This window comes from Petaurus breviceps, unplaced genomic scaffold (assembly GCF_028583685.1).
Source record: "Petaurus breviceps papuanus isolate PSGF00001 unplaced genomic scaffold, PetGlider_PUasm1.0 126, whole genome shotgun sequence".
NCBI lineage: Eukaryota > Metazoa > Chordata > Mammalia > Diprotodontia > Petauridae > Petaurus > Petaurus breviceps.
In genome coordinates this window covers 55750720-55765310 of record NW_027185655.1, presented here as the reverse complement: position 1 = coordinate 55765310, position 14591 = coordinate 55750720, and the positions used below count along the sequence as shown (strand labels likewise).

General features: G+C 34.3%; 1 protein-coding gene across 3 annotated transcripts in view; it reads left to right on the top strand.

Annotated features, from left to right (window-relative positions):
- TRAPPC11 (trafficking protein particle complex subunit 11) overlaps positions 1–14591 on the top strand; it is an 88480-nt gene that overhangs the window by 39676 nt on the left and 34213 nt on the right. For all 3 annotated transcript variants that reach the window (XM_069096486.1, XM_069096496.1, XM_069096480.1), the window contains exons 18-21: positions 590–720; positions 12646–12801; positions 13921–14108; positions 14226–14374. In XM_069096486.1, coding sequence (XP_068952587.1) covers positions 590–720; positions 12646–12801; positions 13921–14108; positions 14226–14374 — 624 coding nt within the window. The remainder of the gene's footprint in view (positions 1–589; positions 721–12645; positions 12802–13920; positions 14109–14225; positions 14375–14591) is intronic.

The following is a 14591-nucleotide window of genomic DNA, read 5'->3' as shown; positions in this document are numbered from 1 at the left end:
TCATGTAGAATATGAGTTGGAAGGGACCTTAGAAACTATCTACTTCTTATAAAATAGAGATTCCTCTTCCAAGTAGTTTGTATTTTTTAGTTTACTTATTAAATGCTAGCCTGCTGTGTATGTTTGATTCTAGGACTTGGTTAGCTAGTCTTTTCCAATGATCTACTTTTCTATATTTTTACCTAGTACTGGCTAACTTTTATGATGATTGCGTGTTGTAGTATAGTTTGAGATCTTGTAGCATTAAGCCCTCTCCTGACTACTTCTTTTCACTATATTTCTTGACAATCTTGACCTTTTTTATCCTTCCAAATGAGTTTTGTTATTTTGTCCAGTCCTATACAAAATTCTCTTTCTTCATTTAAAACGAAATATAACACTGGATCTTCATTTTTAAAAAGTTCTGTTTTTACTTATATGTCTCTGAACTGCAGTTGTGCCTGTTGAGATTGAAATGTTGTAAGTTCAGTAAAAATGTTTAATATAAATGTATCCTTTCTCAAGAATAAGTTTTGAAGAAAAAAATGAATGTAGGACTAGTGTCCAACGGGATATGACGTCTCTCTTTCCTTTTTTTGTTTACTTCTAGTACAGTGCAAAGCCAGATTTCTAGCCCCAAGCTTTCATGTGGATGTGCCTGTTCAGTTTGATATTTACCTGAAAGCTGATTGTCCGCATCCCATCAGGTTTTCCAAGCTCTGTGTTAGCTTTAATAATCAGGTAATACATTTTTATTTGTTTATTCACTTCGTGGAAGGGGAAGTATTGTATTTTAATGAGGATTGATTTACTAATCAGTGTAGTACAAAGTTTTACTAATTTACTACATTGATTTACTGATCTATGTAGTACGAAGTACAAGTTACACAAATGATGTAATTGATTTAAATTAGCAAATTTAATATTTTTCAGTTGTTGATGAATTTGTAATGACAACAGAATTTCTCTGTGCTCAACCTTAATATGGATTCATAGTCAATATCAAATTCAATCTTGTTTTTTTAAGTAGGTTAACTGCCTTTACAACAAAATGTTGATTTGCTATAAGGAAAACACTACCTTGGTTGTAGTTTTTATTTTTGTGCCATGTTTCTGAAATCTAAGTATTTTATATGGTACACATCATTGTAAGAATAGTGTTAAGTTGGAAAACTGTTGTCCTTGTTTTACTATTTTAATTACTAATTCCAATAAAATAAATACTCAGAATAAACTAATCTATATATCTTAATGCCTTTGAAGCCTAAATTTGTGAGCGTATGCTAAAATTTTGTTGTTTAAAATTATTCAAAATGTAAGTTGTAGGTCATTTACTTAGATCAGCAAATGCTTTATTTCCTAAAGCTTGCCTGATAATTTTAATCAGGTGTTCATTGAGTGTCTCCTGTGTACCTGGTCATATACAAGCCTTTGCAGAATATATAGAAGTATAAATATCTTCTCCACTAGATTGTAAACTCTTTAAATGCAGGGACTGAGACCAACATACGTGAAATATCAGTGAATAATATAGGTTATTAAGTACTACATTTTGTGATAAAATCATTTTTAGATTTGGAAAGGACCTTAAAGGTCATCTTTTCTGGCCCTGTCATTTTACAGTTAAAGAAACTGAGGCACAGAGAAGTTACATGCCTTACAAAGGTCATGCAGGTAGGAATAAAAATATTAACTCATGTTAAAGTCATGCTTTAAGATTTGTATAGCATTTTCTTCACAATAATCCTTTCAGAGAGATAGTATAATTATTCTAATCTTACACTTGAGGAGACTAATTTTCATAGAGGTTAAATAATTTGTCTGTGGTCATGTAGCTAATAAATATTCAAGCCATAGTTAGGACCTGGTATTTTGACTACCAGTATGAACATTCTTTTTGTTACATTGTACTGATTCCCATTGAGGTAGGCTTTGAAAAACAGATGAGGTTTGGATATACTGGGAGAAAATGTATTCTGGGGAAAATGAGCTGCTGATGCTGAAAAAATGGGAAATATAAAAATGTAAAAAATATTAACTTTGATTGTTGACATTTTCGTGTAGTAAAAAGAAATTGTAAAAGTTTAACCTATATAAAGCTGTTACCATAGCCAGGAAGCTAGAAACCACCTTAACCCAACAAACATTTGACATCTTTGCCAGGTGAAGAGAGATGATGGCCAAAGGCAATACCAGTTTAGAATACCAACTCATTTGTAAATCATTGTAAAGGTGCATGCAGAAGTTTATGAGAATTCTGTTTCCACAAAATAGTAAGCAGCCATGGAAATGAAAACAAACTTCAAAATAGCTTGGCATGATACCCAGCTAAGTGCTGTTATTTCATAAGTGTTCAGACATGAAACTGACAGGGCAATTATGTGCAAAATGGAACCATTATAGGATAGACTTGGATGACCTCTCTAGTTCCTTCTAGCTCTAAATCTCTGGTTCCATTTGTTTCTCTCATGAGTGACAGTAGAAACATCAAATTTCAACTCAAGACACTATAGTATTTGTAAATGTGATAAATGAGAAAGTTAAAGTGATGCTTAAAAAGACAGTCAGAAAGAGTGGCTGGACCAGGTCAAATCTAACTCCAAGGAAGTCCATACTGGAGGCAGTATGGTTTTGAAAGCACTAAGAGCATTCTCAAGTAAAAAGGCAAGAAAAAGGGGAAAATATATATTATATTAATAATATTAATAGAAGTAGACATAATTATCAAAGAACACATTATTAAATGCTAACCCACATGCCTTTATAAATATATGAGTGGTATATATATTTATATCATGTATACATGTACATATACACACATATACACAAACACACATATAATCAAGGGTAATAACTTTGATGAAACTATGACAACTGTTATCCCTCAACAGGCAAACTTTCACAGACTATATTCATAGCAGATTACGTTTTGATTGGAGATCTTTAGAATACAAACTCTTGTAGGGTTCTTTATTTGTTGATTATGTAGAAACATTTTACTCTGGAGTATTATAAAGTTTTAAAATCTTTCCTCCTTCATGGAGTCTTTTATATATGTGAAGAGCATATGAGACAGAGATGACTGTTTAGTAACTAATCTTTGAAATCAAGCAAGGTATAAAAGAAGGAGAAATGTAGTCACCATAAGTATTTTTCCATAGTCATGGTGTTTCCACTGCCATGAATGAGAAGAGGTTTCCTTTTAGATCGCTTCTCCAATAGGTCATTTGTGAATAACATTGTTCTGATAGAATTAAGCCCTAGAACATCATAGGTCCTTCAGAGTGAAATACATAATTACTTGAAGAGATCTAACATTTCATATAGAAAAAAAACTAAATAGAGAAAAGTGTTCACATTTTGACATGTAGTTGGACATATAAACTGTTGAGTTACTACACTTGAGTTACTGCATGTGTGAGACAGGCAGACAATGAGTGGGGCTTAGATTTAAATAGAAGAGAGAGCTGGCTAGATTGTGTTTGGGAAGTCCTACAATACTTTAAGCAATTTCAAGCTTTTCCTTGGCACCAAAACCCATATTTTAAAATACTAACATTTTACTGGTGATATAGTATGGTTGTGAAACTTAGGGCACTAGTCTTCCAAAAATCCAATTTACAAGCAACACAGAAGGAAATGGAGAACTGCATGGTGGGTACTAATAGACGTTAACATATTTTCAGCAGTGACCACATATCAGAAGGAATCTAAGGGATACCATTCAGAAAATAAGCTAATTGGAAAAGGAGATGGGGCAGGCATGTGAGAGCAAAGGGTAACAACAGAGGGCTGTTGTAGTAGGCATTTAGTAATCATTGGATCATCATTGAACAAATTCTTCCCAATTTGAAAATGATTCTCCTTGGTAGAAAGAAAGCTATAAAGTTGTCTTCTAATCCACCATCTTTTATTATTGACGTCAACAACAGTCATCTCTTCTTTGATGTTCTACTTGCTTGAATATAACTTTAAAGAAGCCATTTGTTGTCATTATTCATCGATCAACAAGTATTAAGTCCCTATAATAAACCTGGACCTAAGGTATGCTCTTGGAAATGCAAAGACAATAAAGGAACAGTCCTGGCTTTTAAGGAGCCTATATTCTCTTAAAAGAGACAGCATTAATATACATAAATATATTCAGAATAAATGCAAGGTAGTTTTGAGAAAGATGGCACTAGCAGCAACTAGGAGAGATCAGGAAAACCTTCATGTAAGAGGTGGTTTGGGTCGAATCTTTTTTTTAAACAGTATTTTATTTTTTCCAATTTCAAATCTTAACATTCATTTTAAAATTTTGAGTTCCATATTTTCTCCCTCCCTTCCTCTCTCATGTCCCACCTCCCTGAGATGGTAAGCAGTTTGATACAGGTTATATATGTGAAATCATGTAAAACATATTTCCATGTTAGTCATGTTGTGAAAGAAGAAACACCAAAAGAAAAACCATACACACACACACACACACAAAGTGAAAATAGAATGCTTTAGTACTGCATTCAGATTCTGTCAGTTCCTTCTCTGCATGTGAATAGCATTTTTCCTCATGAACCCTTCAGAATTGTCTCGGATTATTGTGTTGTTGGGATTAGCCAAGTCATTCTTAGTTGATCATCATGTAGCATCGCTGTTACTTTGTACAGTGTTCTCTTGGTTTTACTCACTTCACATCAGTTCATTTAAGTCTTTCCAAGTTTTTTCTGAAATCCACTTGCCCATCATTTCTTATAGCATACCGTGTTTCCCCGATAATAAGATCTATCCCGAAAATAAGCCCTCCCCTTACTGTGTAAGATTCCTCTAAAATAAGCCCTCCCCCGAAAATAAGCCCTATTGAGATTGCTACTGTAGTGAAGGTGATCCCCTGCGCTACATGCTACATTACGGTACCCTCTGTATGCACCGTCCCCCCGCCCTCCCCCCCCCCCCCCCATGGAACACACGCCACACTCCGAGCTGCATCCAATCAGAGCTGCAGCAGTGAGCGCGTCATCCTGTTCTTCCCCAGTGATTTCCTTGCTGGCGCCATTGAGAGCAGTGCCGCGGAGGAGAGCTGAGGCAGGACAACATAAGCCCTCCCCTGAAAATAAGCCCTCTGGTGTTTTTCTTTCCAAAAAATTTGATAAGACAGTGTCTTATTATCGGGGAAACACGGTAGTATTATTCCATCACATTCATATACTACAACTAGTTCAACCATTCCCTATTTGACAAGCATCCCCTCAATTTGTGATTCTTTGCCATCACACGAAGTGTTGTTATAAATATTGTTGTAAAAGTAGGTCCTTTCCTCTTTTTTATGATCTCTTTGGAATATAGACCTGATAGTAGTATTGCTGGATCAAAGGGTATGCACAGTTTGATTGCCCTTTGGGTATAGTTCTAAATTGCTCTCCAGAATGGTGGGATCAATTCACAGTTCTACTAACAATGCATCATTGTCCCAATTCTCCCACATCCCCTCCAGCATTCATCATTTCCCTTTTCTGTTATATTAGCCAATCTCATAGGTGTGAGGTGGTACCTCAAAATTGTTTTAAGTTACATTTCTCTAGTTAATAGTGATTTAGAGCACTTTTTCATATCACTATAGATAGCTTTATTTTCTTCATCTGAAAACTACTTATTCATAACCTTTGGCCTCTTACCAAATTGGGGAATGACATGTATTCTTATTATTTTGACTCAGTTCTCTATATATTTGAGAAATGAGGCCTGTATCACAGACATTTGTTATAAAAATTGTTTCCCAGCTTCTTGCCCTCCTAATCTTAATTGCATTAGTTTTGTTTGTACAAAGCCTTTTAAATTGATAAAATCAAAATTATTCATTTTACATTTCATAATAATCTCTATCTTTTGCTTGGTCATAAATTTTTCCCTTCTTAATAATTGATCTGACAGGTAAACTATGCCTTACTCCCCTAATTTGCTTATGCTATCACCCTTTATGTCTAAATCATGTACCTATTTTGACCTTATCTTGTTATACACTGTAAGATGTTGGTATATTCCATTCCCCTGTTTTCCCAGCACTTTTTGTTGAATAGTAAGTTTTTGTCTCAGCAACTGGGGTCTTTGGGTTTACCAAATACTAGCTCGAGGGTCATTTACTACTGTGTCTTGTGTATCTAATCTATTCCACTGATTTCCCACTGTTTCATAGCCAATACCATATAGAGTTGATGGTTACCACTTTATAATATAGTTTGAGATCTGGTACAGCTAGTCTACCTTCCTTTTTGCATTTCTTTTATTAATTCCTTTATTATTTTTTCTAGTTCTACAAAATAATTTTTTGATAGTTTGATTGGTATGACACTGATTAAGTATATTAATTTAGGTATAATTGTCATTTTTTATTATGTTAGCTTGACTTATCTATGAACAATTGATATTTTTGTAATTGTTTAGATCTGACTTTATTTGTGTAAAAATTGTTTTGTAATGGTGTTCAGATAGTTTCTGGGTTTGTCTTGGCAGGTAGATTCCCAAGTATTTTTTATTGTCTACAGTTACTTTAAATGGACTTTTTCTAACTCTTGTTGCTGGGCTTTGTTGGTAATATGTAGAAATGCTGATGATTTATGTGGATTTATCTTATATCCTGTAACTTTGCTAAAGTTGTTAATTATTTCAGCAAGTTTTTTAGTTGATTCTCTAGGATTCTCTAAGTATATTATCATATCATCTGCAAAGAGTGTTAGTTTTGTTTTGCATATTCTAATTCCTTCCATTTCTTTTTGTCTTCTTATTGCTATAGCTAACATTTCTAGTACAATATTAAATAATTATGGTGATAATGGGCATTCTTGCTGCACCCCTGATCTTATTGGCAAGGATTCCAGCTTATCACCATTACGGATAATGCTTGTTGATATAAAACCATAGATAGATAGATAGATGCTACTTATCATTTTAAGGAAAACTAAAGTGTTTTTTTTAATAGGAATGGGTGCTTTACTTTGTCAAAAGTTTTTTCTTCATCTGTTGAGATAATCATATGATTTTTGTTGGTTTTGTTATTGATATGGTCAGTTATGCTGATAGTTTTCCTAATACTGAACCAGCCCTCAATTCCTGGTATAAACCCTACCTGGTTACAGTCTGTGATTCTTGTGATATATTGCTATAATCCCTTGCTAGTGTTTTATTTAAATTTTTTGCATCAATATTAATTGGGGAAATTGGTCTATAGCTTTTTTCCTTTATTTCAGCTCTTCCAGTGTTAAGTATTGGCACCATATTTGTGTCATAAAAGGAATTTTGCCTATTTTCCCAAATAGTTTATATAGTAATGGAATTAATAGTTCTTTAAATGTTTGGTAGAATTTACTTGTGAACCCATCTGGCCCTGGGGACTTTGATATTCTGTTTCCTCTTCTGTTAATCTGGGCAATTTATTTTTTTGTAAATATTTATTAATTTTGTTCAGATTATCAGATTTATTAGCATATAATTGGACAAAATATTTCCTAATGATTGTTTTAGTTTCTTCTTCATTGGTGGTAAATTCACTCTTTTCATTTTTAAAAATTTATTTATTTATTTTTTGCTTTTTGGAGGGGGGAAGGAGGGCAATTGGGATTAAGCGACTTGCCCAAGGTCACATGGCTAGTTTTGTGTTAAGTGTCTGAGGCTGGGTTTGAACTCAGGTCCTCCTGACTCCAGGGCTAGTGCTCTATTCACTTCACCACCTAGCTGCCCCGACACTCTTCATTTTTCATCTGGATATTTGGTTTGCTTCTTTAAAAAAAAAAATCAAATTAACCAATGGTTTATCTATCTTACTGGTTTTATGTTTTGTTTTTTCACAAAGATAGGTTTTATTTATTAGCTCAATAGTTTTCTTACTTTCGCTTTTATTAATTTCACCTTTGAGTTTCAGATTTCCAACTTGGTATTTACTTAGAGATTTTTAATTTGTTTTTTTCCCCTGTTTTTTTTTTTTTTTTGTGTCCCATTTTTCAATCTGTTTTTTTTTTTTTTCTATTTTATTGATGAGATATTTGGAGATGTAAATTTTCCCCTAAATACTGCTTTGGCTGCATTCCATAAATAATTTTTGTGTGTTGTCTCATTATTGTCATTCTCTTTAATGAAATTATTAATTGTTTCTATGATTTGTTATATAACCTCATTTTTTAGGATTAGATTATTTCATTTCCACTGAATTTTTAGTCAATTTTTCCACTGTCCTTTATTGAATATAGTTTTCATTGCGTTATGATATGAAAAGGATGTATTTAATATTTCTCCCTTTCTACATTTTGATTGTGAGGTTTTTCTACCCTAATATATGGACAATTTTTGTATATGTGCCATGTACTGCTGAGAAAAAAGTATCTTCTTTTCTGTCCCTATTTATTCTCCAGAGCCTTAACTTCTTTCTTGTTTATTTTGTGATTCAATTTATCTAGTTCTGAGAGGGGAAAGTTGAGGCCCTCACCAGTATAGTTTTACTATTTATTTCTTCTTAACTCTCTTAACTTCTTAAGAATTTGGCTGCATATACCACTTAGTACATATGTTTAGTATTGATATTACTTCATTGTCTGTGATACTGTTTAGCAAGTTGTAGTTTCCTTCCTTATCTTTTTTAAGTAGATCTAGTTTTGCTTTTACTTTGTCTGAGATCATGATTGCTATCCCTGCTTTTTTTACTTCAGCTGAAGCATAATAGATTTTGCTCTAGCCCCTTACCTCTATATATCTTTATGCTTCAAGTGTGTTTCTTGTAAACAACATATTGTAGGATTCTGCTTTTAATCCATTCTCCTATCCACTTCCATTTTATGAATGAGTTCATCCTGTTCACATGCATAATTATGATTACGGTGTATTTTCCCCATTTTCTTTATCCTCTCTCTTCTACCTTTTCTTCCTCACCTGTGTTTTGCTTCTGACCAATGGCTCCCCCAATCTGTCCTCCCTTCTCTCAGTTCTTCCTCCCCCCCTTTTCTTGTCCTTCTCCCCTCATATTTCCCTATAGGGTAAGATAAATTTCTATACCCAACTGACTGTGTATGTTATTCACTTCCAGCAAATTCTGATGAAAGTAAGGTTCAAGTTATGCCCACTGACCCTCTTCTCCACTGTAACGAGTCTTTTGTGCCTTGTCATGTGAGATAATTTACCCCCATTTAATTATCTTTCCTTCTACTCCCAGTTGTAATCCTCTTTCTCACCCTTAAATTTTTTATTTTCGATAGCATCCCATCAAAGTCTCTTTTTACTAGCATCCTCTATATTCCTTCTAACTGAAGTAATAACGATGAATTCTTAAGAGTTAAAAGTATAACCTTTTTATGCTTCTCTTGAGTCTTGTGCTTGAAGGTCACATTTTTTGTTCAGCTCTGATCTTTTCACCAGGAAATCTTGAAAGACCTCTATTTCAATGAATGACCATTCCTCCCTTCCCCCCCCTCCCCGAAATGCTCAGTTTTGCTGGGTATGTAATTTTGGTTGTAGTCCTAGTTCCTTTGCCTTTCAGAATATCATATCCCATGCCCTCTAAAACCTTAGTATAGAAGCTGCTAAATCCTGTTTAATCCTTAATGTTCCTTCATGATATTTTAGTTGCTTTTTTCTGGCTGCTTGCAGTATTTTCTCCTTCACCTGGGAGTTCTGGAATTTAACCATAATGTTCCTGGGAATATTCATTTTGAGATGTATTTCAAGAAGTGATTAGTAGATTCTTTCAGTGTCTATTTTACCTTTTGGTTCTAGGTTATCAGGGCAGTTTTCTTTCATAATTTCTTGAAATATGATATTCAGGTCCTTTTTTTGACCATGACTTTCAGGTAGTTGATTAATTCTTAAAATTATCTCTCTACATCTATTTTCCAGATCAGTTATATTTCCAATGAGATGTTTTACATTTTCTTCTAGTTTTTTAATTTTTTTTTTATTTTGTTTGATTGATTCTTGATGTCTCATGAAGTCATTAGTTTCTACTTGTTCGATTCTAATTTTTAAGGAGTTATTTTCTTCAGTTAGTTTTTTATCTCCTTTTTCATTTGGCTAATTCTTCTTCTAAGTTATTTTCTTAAGTAAATTTTTGTACATCTTTTTCCTTTTTTGTGCTTCCTTTATCAAGTAATTGACTCTTTTTTTGTCATTTCTTTTCCCCGGTTTTTCTTTTACTTCTCTTATTTGATTTTTAAATTCCTTTCTGAGTTCTTCTAAGAGTTCTTTATGGGCTGGCCTGAGATCAATTCTCATTTTTCTTTGAGGCTTTGAATATAGGCATTTTTACATTGTTGTCCTCTTTTGAGTTTGTGTTTTTATAAATATAATAAATTTCTATGATCAGTTTCTTTTTTTGTTTGTTTTTTTGCTCATTTTTTTCACTGCCCTGCTCTGGGGCTCAAGGCCTCCTGCTGGCTTGCTGAGGCAGGACCTGCTGGGATACTTGCCTGCCCTGCACTGCATTCCCCTTTGCCTATGTGAGACAGATCTTCTCCGCTGATATTCCAAGTTGTCTTGGGCTGTGAAATTGTTTCATCCCTCCTTTTTGTTGGTTCTGTCTTTCCAGAATTTGTTTTGAAGCTATATTTTATACTTGTTGAAGCTGAACTTGGAAGAGTTCAAGTGATTTCCTGCTTACTCTGCTGTCTTGTCTCCCAGACTGTATCTGGGTTGAGTCTTGAAGGGCATGATAGGTTTCATAAGGTGGAGGTGAGGAAGAAGTGCACGTACAGGGAGGGTGCCAAGGTCCCAAGATGAGAGATACAAGGTCATGTGTTAAGGAGAGAAAAAGGAAGAGGACTCATTGAAGGAAACCAAACAAGTAGAGAGGTATCAAAAGGATCGAGATACTGTGCGATTCAGGAAGGAGAGAATTTCAAGGTGATACTATTTAACAGCATCAAATATATAGAGAATTTAAGCAGAATGAATTGCATTTCTACTCTCTTTCTCCTTATGTTATTTGCTTTAGTCAGTCCATTTTAACAAGTTCAGAATTTGCATAGTATCTAATAAGGGCCCCTTCCTAACTTGTCACTTCAGGCTATAAGAAGGGGCAAGTTTGCCAATTTCAAGAATGGAGGTGATTGAAATGGATACCTGCTTCTCTCCAGATAGGGAACAGAATTTCTGATAGAGAAAAGCTGACTTTTCCCATATAAGTCAAACTGACTTCTCTCCCTAAAAAAGTATCTTAGAATTGAAACACACAAAAAAGAAGTAAAAGAAGAGTGGGCCGTTTTTGTTAGGTGAAAAGAATGTATAGGCTAATTATCATTGTTATATCCATAAGGGTCTATGTTTTAGCAGACTCCTTAAGTCCTCCCCATTTCATGAGATTTACTGTTACATAGAAAAGCAGCTAAAGGCTGCAGGGTGGTACAGTAGATGGAGTTCTGGCCTTGAAGTCAAGAAGACCTGGGTTCAAATCCAACCTCAAACTCTTACTGTCTGTTTGACCTTGGGCAAGTCCTGAACCCCTGACTCAGTTTCCTTATTTGTAAAATGGGTGATATAATAAATTGTGAGGCTAAAGTGAAATATATTTGTAACATGCTTTGCAGTCTTAAAAGCACTCTAAATGTTGCCTCTTGCTGTAATATGGAAGTATGTCTTTTAAGTCAGTAAGCTGTCACTGTTCCCAATAGTAGAAGCCACTTCTGAGCTTGAGTTAAGACATCAGAAGGGGCAGCCAGGTAGCACATCGAGTAAGAGCACGGGCTCCAGTGTTGAGAAGACCTGGAGATCGAATCCCGGGCTCAGACACTTAGCACCCACCCAGAAACACCTGGCCGTGTAACCTTGAGCAAGTTACTTAACCCCAATTGCTTAGGGGCGGCCAGGTGGCTCAGCGAGTAAGAGCACCGGCTCCAGTGTCGGGATGACCTGGATCAAATCCGGGCTCAGATACTCAGCACCACACCCAGGAATAACTGGCCGTGTAACCTTGAGCAAGTTACTTAACCCTGATTGCTTTAAAAAAAAAAAAAAGACATCAGACAGTTATTTCATAGTTATTCATTTCTGAATCACCTATCAGTAGTAGACCATTCCTTATCAAATAATAACCAGTAATTGTTCTTTATGATAACAAATGACATTTTACATATAAGCTTGCAAAACACAGCCCTTGTATCTAATTTGATCTAAACAATAACATTGGGACAGTTTAAGGATCAAAAGTTAATGTGACTTGTCCACTGTCACAACCTATTAAGTGGTGGAACTGAGAATTAAAGTTAGAATGTCTTACTCCTAAATCAGTGCTTTTTCATTTGTGTTAAAGATGCTTCCCTGACTTAAAGACTCTCAATATGCTTTTATGCATTCTCTTATTTCAACTTTCTGTATTATGAAGAGAGTGGCACTTAATAATAAAGACAAATTTATTAATATGTGCTGACTATATTTACACCTTATGACAAAAGGATAGAACCTGAGAATATATTTTTCGATAATGGTATAATCGAAGTTAAGAGATTTCATTGAAAATAGTATGCTCTCTTTTTAAAATGTGAGTGACTCAGTCAGACAGGATATTTTTAATTCCCTCTATAATATATTAATCTATAAATGTCAATATTTTACAGTTTATAATGTTTATAAGATACATTGATATCATTAGATGGATGACACCTGTATTCTAAATTGAACTGAGTGATTTGAGATTTAAACTTACAATCTATTATACAGGAATATAACCAGTTCTGTGTGATAGAAGATATACACCAAGTGGGTGATGTTTTGGAAAATTCAACCCAGGGAACCATGTGTCTAGTTCCTGGTAAAACAAGGAAGTTTACCTTTAAATTTGTTGCAAAAACTGAAGACGTGGGAAAGAAGATTGAGGTTAGTTAATTTGAAAATGTTTACATTTATAATGCTTATGTATTACATAAGGGTATATCATTAAATGAACTGATAATTCTATATCTTTTATGTATGAACATTCATTTGCATATTATATAAAAGATACAATTAAGTTGCATATGAGTAATAGGTAATTTAGTCTAGAATAATCAAAGTGTCTTTTTTCAATCATTTAATTCTTCAAAGTTATATCTGTATTGGTTGAAGAGGAATATTCAGATAATCCAGTCTCTGGAGCATCTGTACTACAGAATCTTATTGTAGTTTGACTCGTTAGCATACTTAAATATTTCCCCCTGTGTTTTCACTGGTTTGGGTACTCCCACATTGCCATATATCACATCTACTCAATGACTTAGTGAAAGGTCTTCAGGGATTTCTTTGGTATATAAATTCATTACTTTGAAGCCAGGTTGGTGTTAATTTGTCCCACACCTATACTGCCCTCAGACAAAGGTCATCCAGTTATTCGGCCTAATCTCAAATGTCTCTACAGCTTGGTGTAGGACCTGCCAGAACTTACTTTCCCTTGGTGATAGTCATCAAGAACTTAGAGTTCTCCTTATGGTAAGGTTTCAAAATAGGGCTTTTATAAAAGTGTACATGTAGGCAAAAATGTTTATAATAACAACAAAAATAAGATGGCTTTCTTATTTTGGATTTGAAGTTTTAAGACTTAGGTTTAAGATCCAGAATGACTAGCTACATTTACCCCAAATGTTTTTTTTTTTACTTTTTAAGTAGACAGTTCCACCAAAATAAAAATCACTACCTTTGTTTTTAGCTTTGTTCTTACTATTTTAATAATAAAACTTATACTTTTTAGTTGAAGTTAAGTAGCATTCTTCAGAAATCATAATGCTATTAGTTCTGTGAAATGCCAGGTTTACTTCCCCCACCTCAAATACACAATGTGAATTTGAATCTATCTCTTTTGATCAATAAAAAATTTCATGGCATTTGTTGTAAATACTTGAAGTCGAATATGTGTGTAAGGAGGTTAAGGAAGTATGGCCATCAAAACAGACCATAACTGTGCCTGGGGTTGATGTTGTCAAATGTGTGAAATGGAGCTTTGCAGAGAATTCTTTGTTTTAGATTTCATCGGTGGATCTAATCCTGGGCAGTGAAATTGGAAGATGTGTGATTCTAAGTTGGCAGGGAGGAGGAGGAGATGCTGCTTCTTCCCAAGAAGCATTGCAGGCTGCCCGTTCTTTCAAAAGACGACCTAAGTTACCAGATAATGAAGTTCATTGGGACAGCATAATAATTCAAGCAAACACTATGTAAGTCTTCTTTTCTAGTCAGAATTAAGATGTGATGGTTTTGTTTTATTTTGAGAAAACTTGTTTTAAAATATCAGTTATCTGTATTTTGAGATAAGATATATATATTTTTTTAAGGATCATTTCCAGAGTTCCAAACATTTCTGTTCATCTCCGACATGAGCCCCCTGCCCTGACTAATGAGATGTATTGTTTGACTGTCACCATTCAGTCACAGGAAAAGACCCCAATCAGAGATGTGAAGCTCACTGCAGGTTTGAAACCAGGTACACTTTTCCTCTTCTTTATCTAAAAAGGGACATGGAGGAAACATAACTAAAAAATGAAATTGTTAAAGATATATTAGATCAAAATCCAAAGGCTGAAAAATTGCAAGAATAAATAAGGTCTCTACAATTTTTAAAAAAATGTATCTGGAACATAGAGCTCCAAGAGATAGTTTAATAGTCATTGGTCTTTTTCCCTCCCTCCTCCCAATCCCAA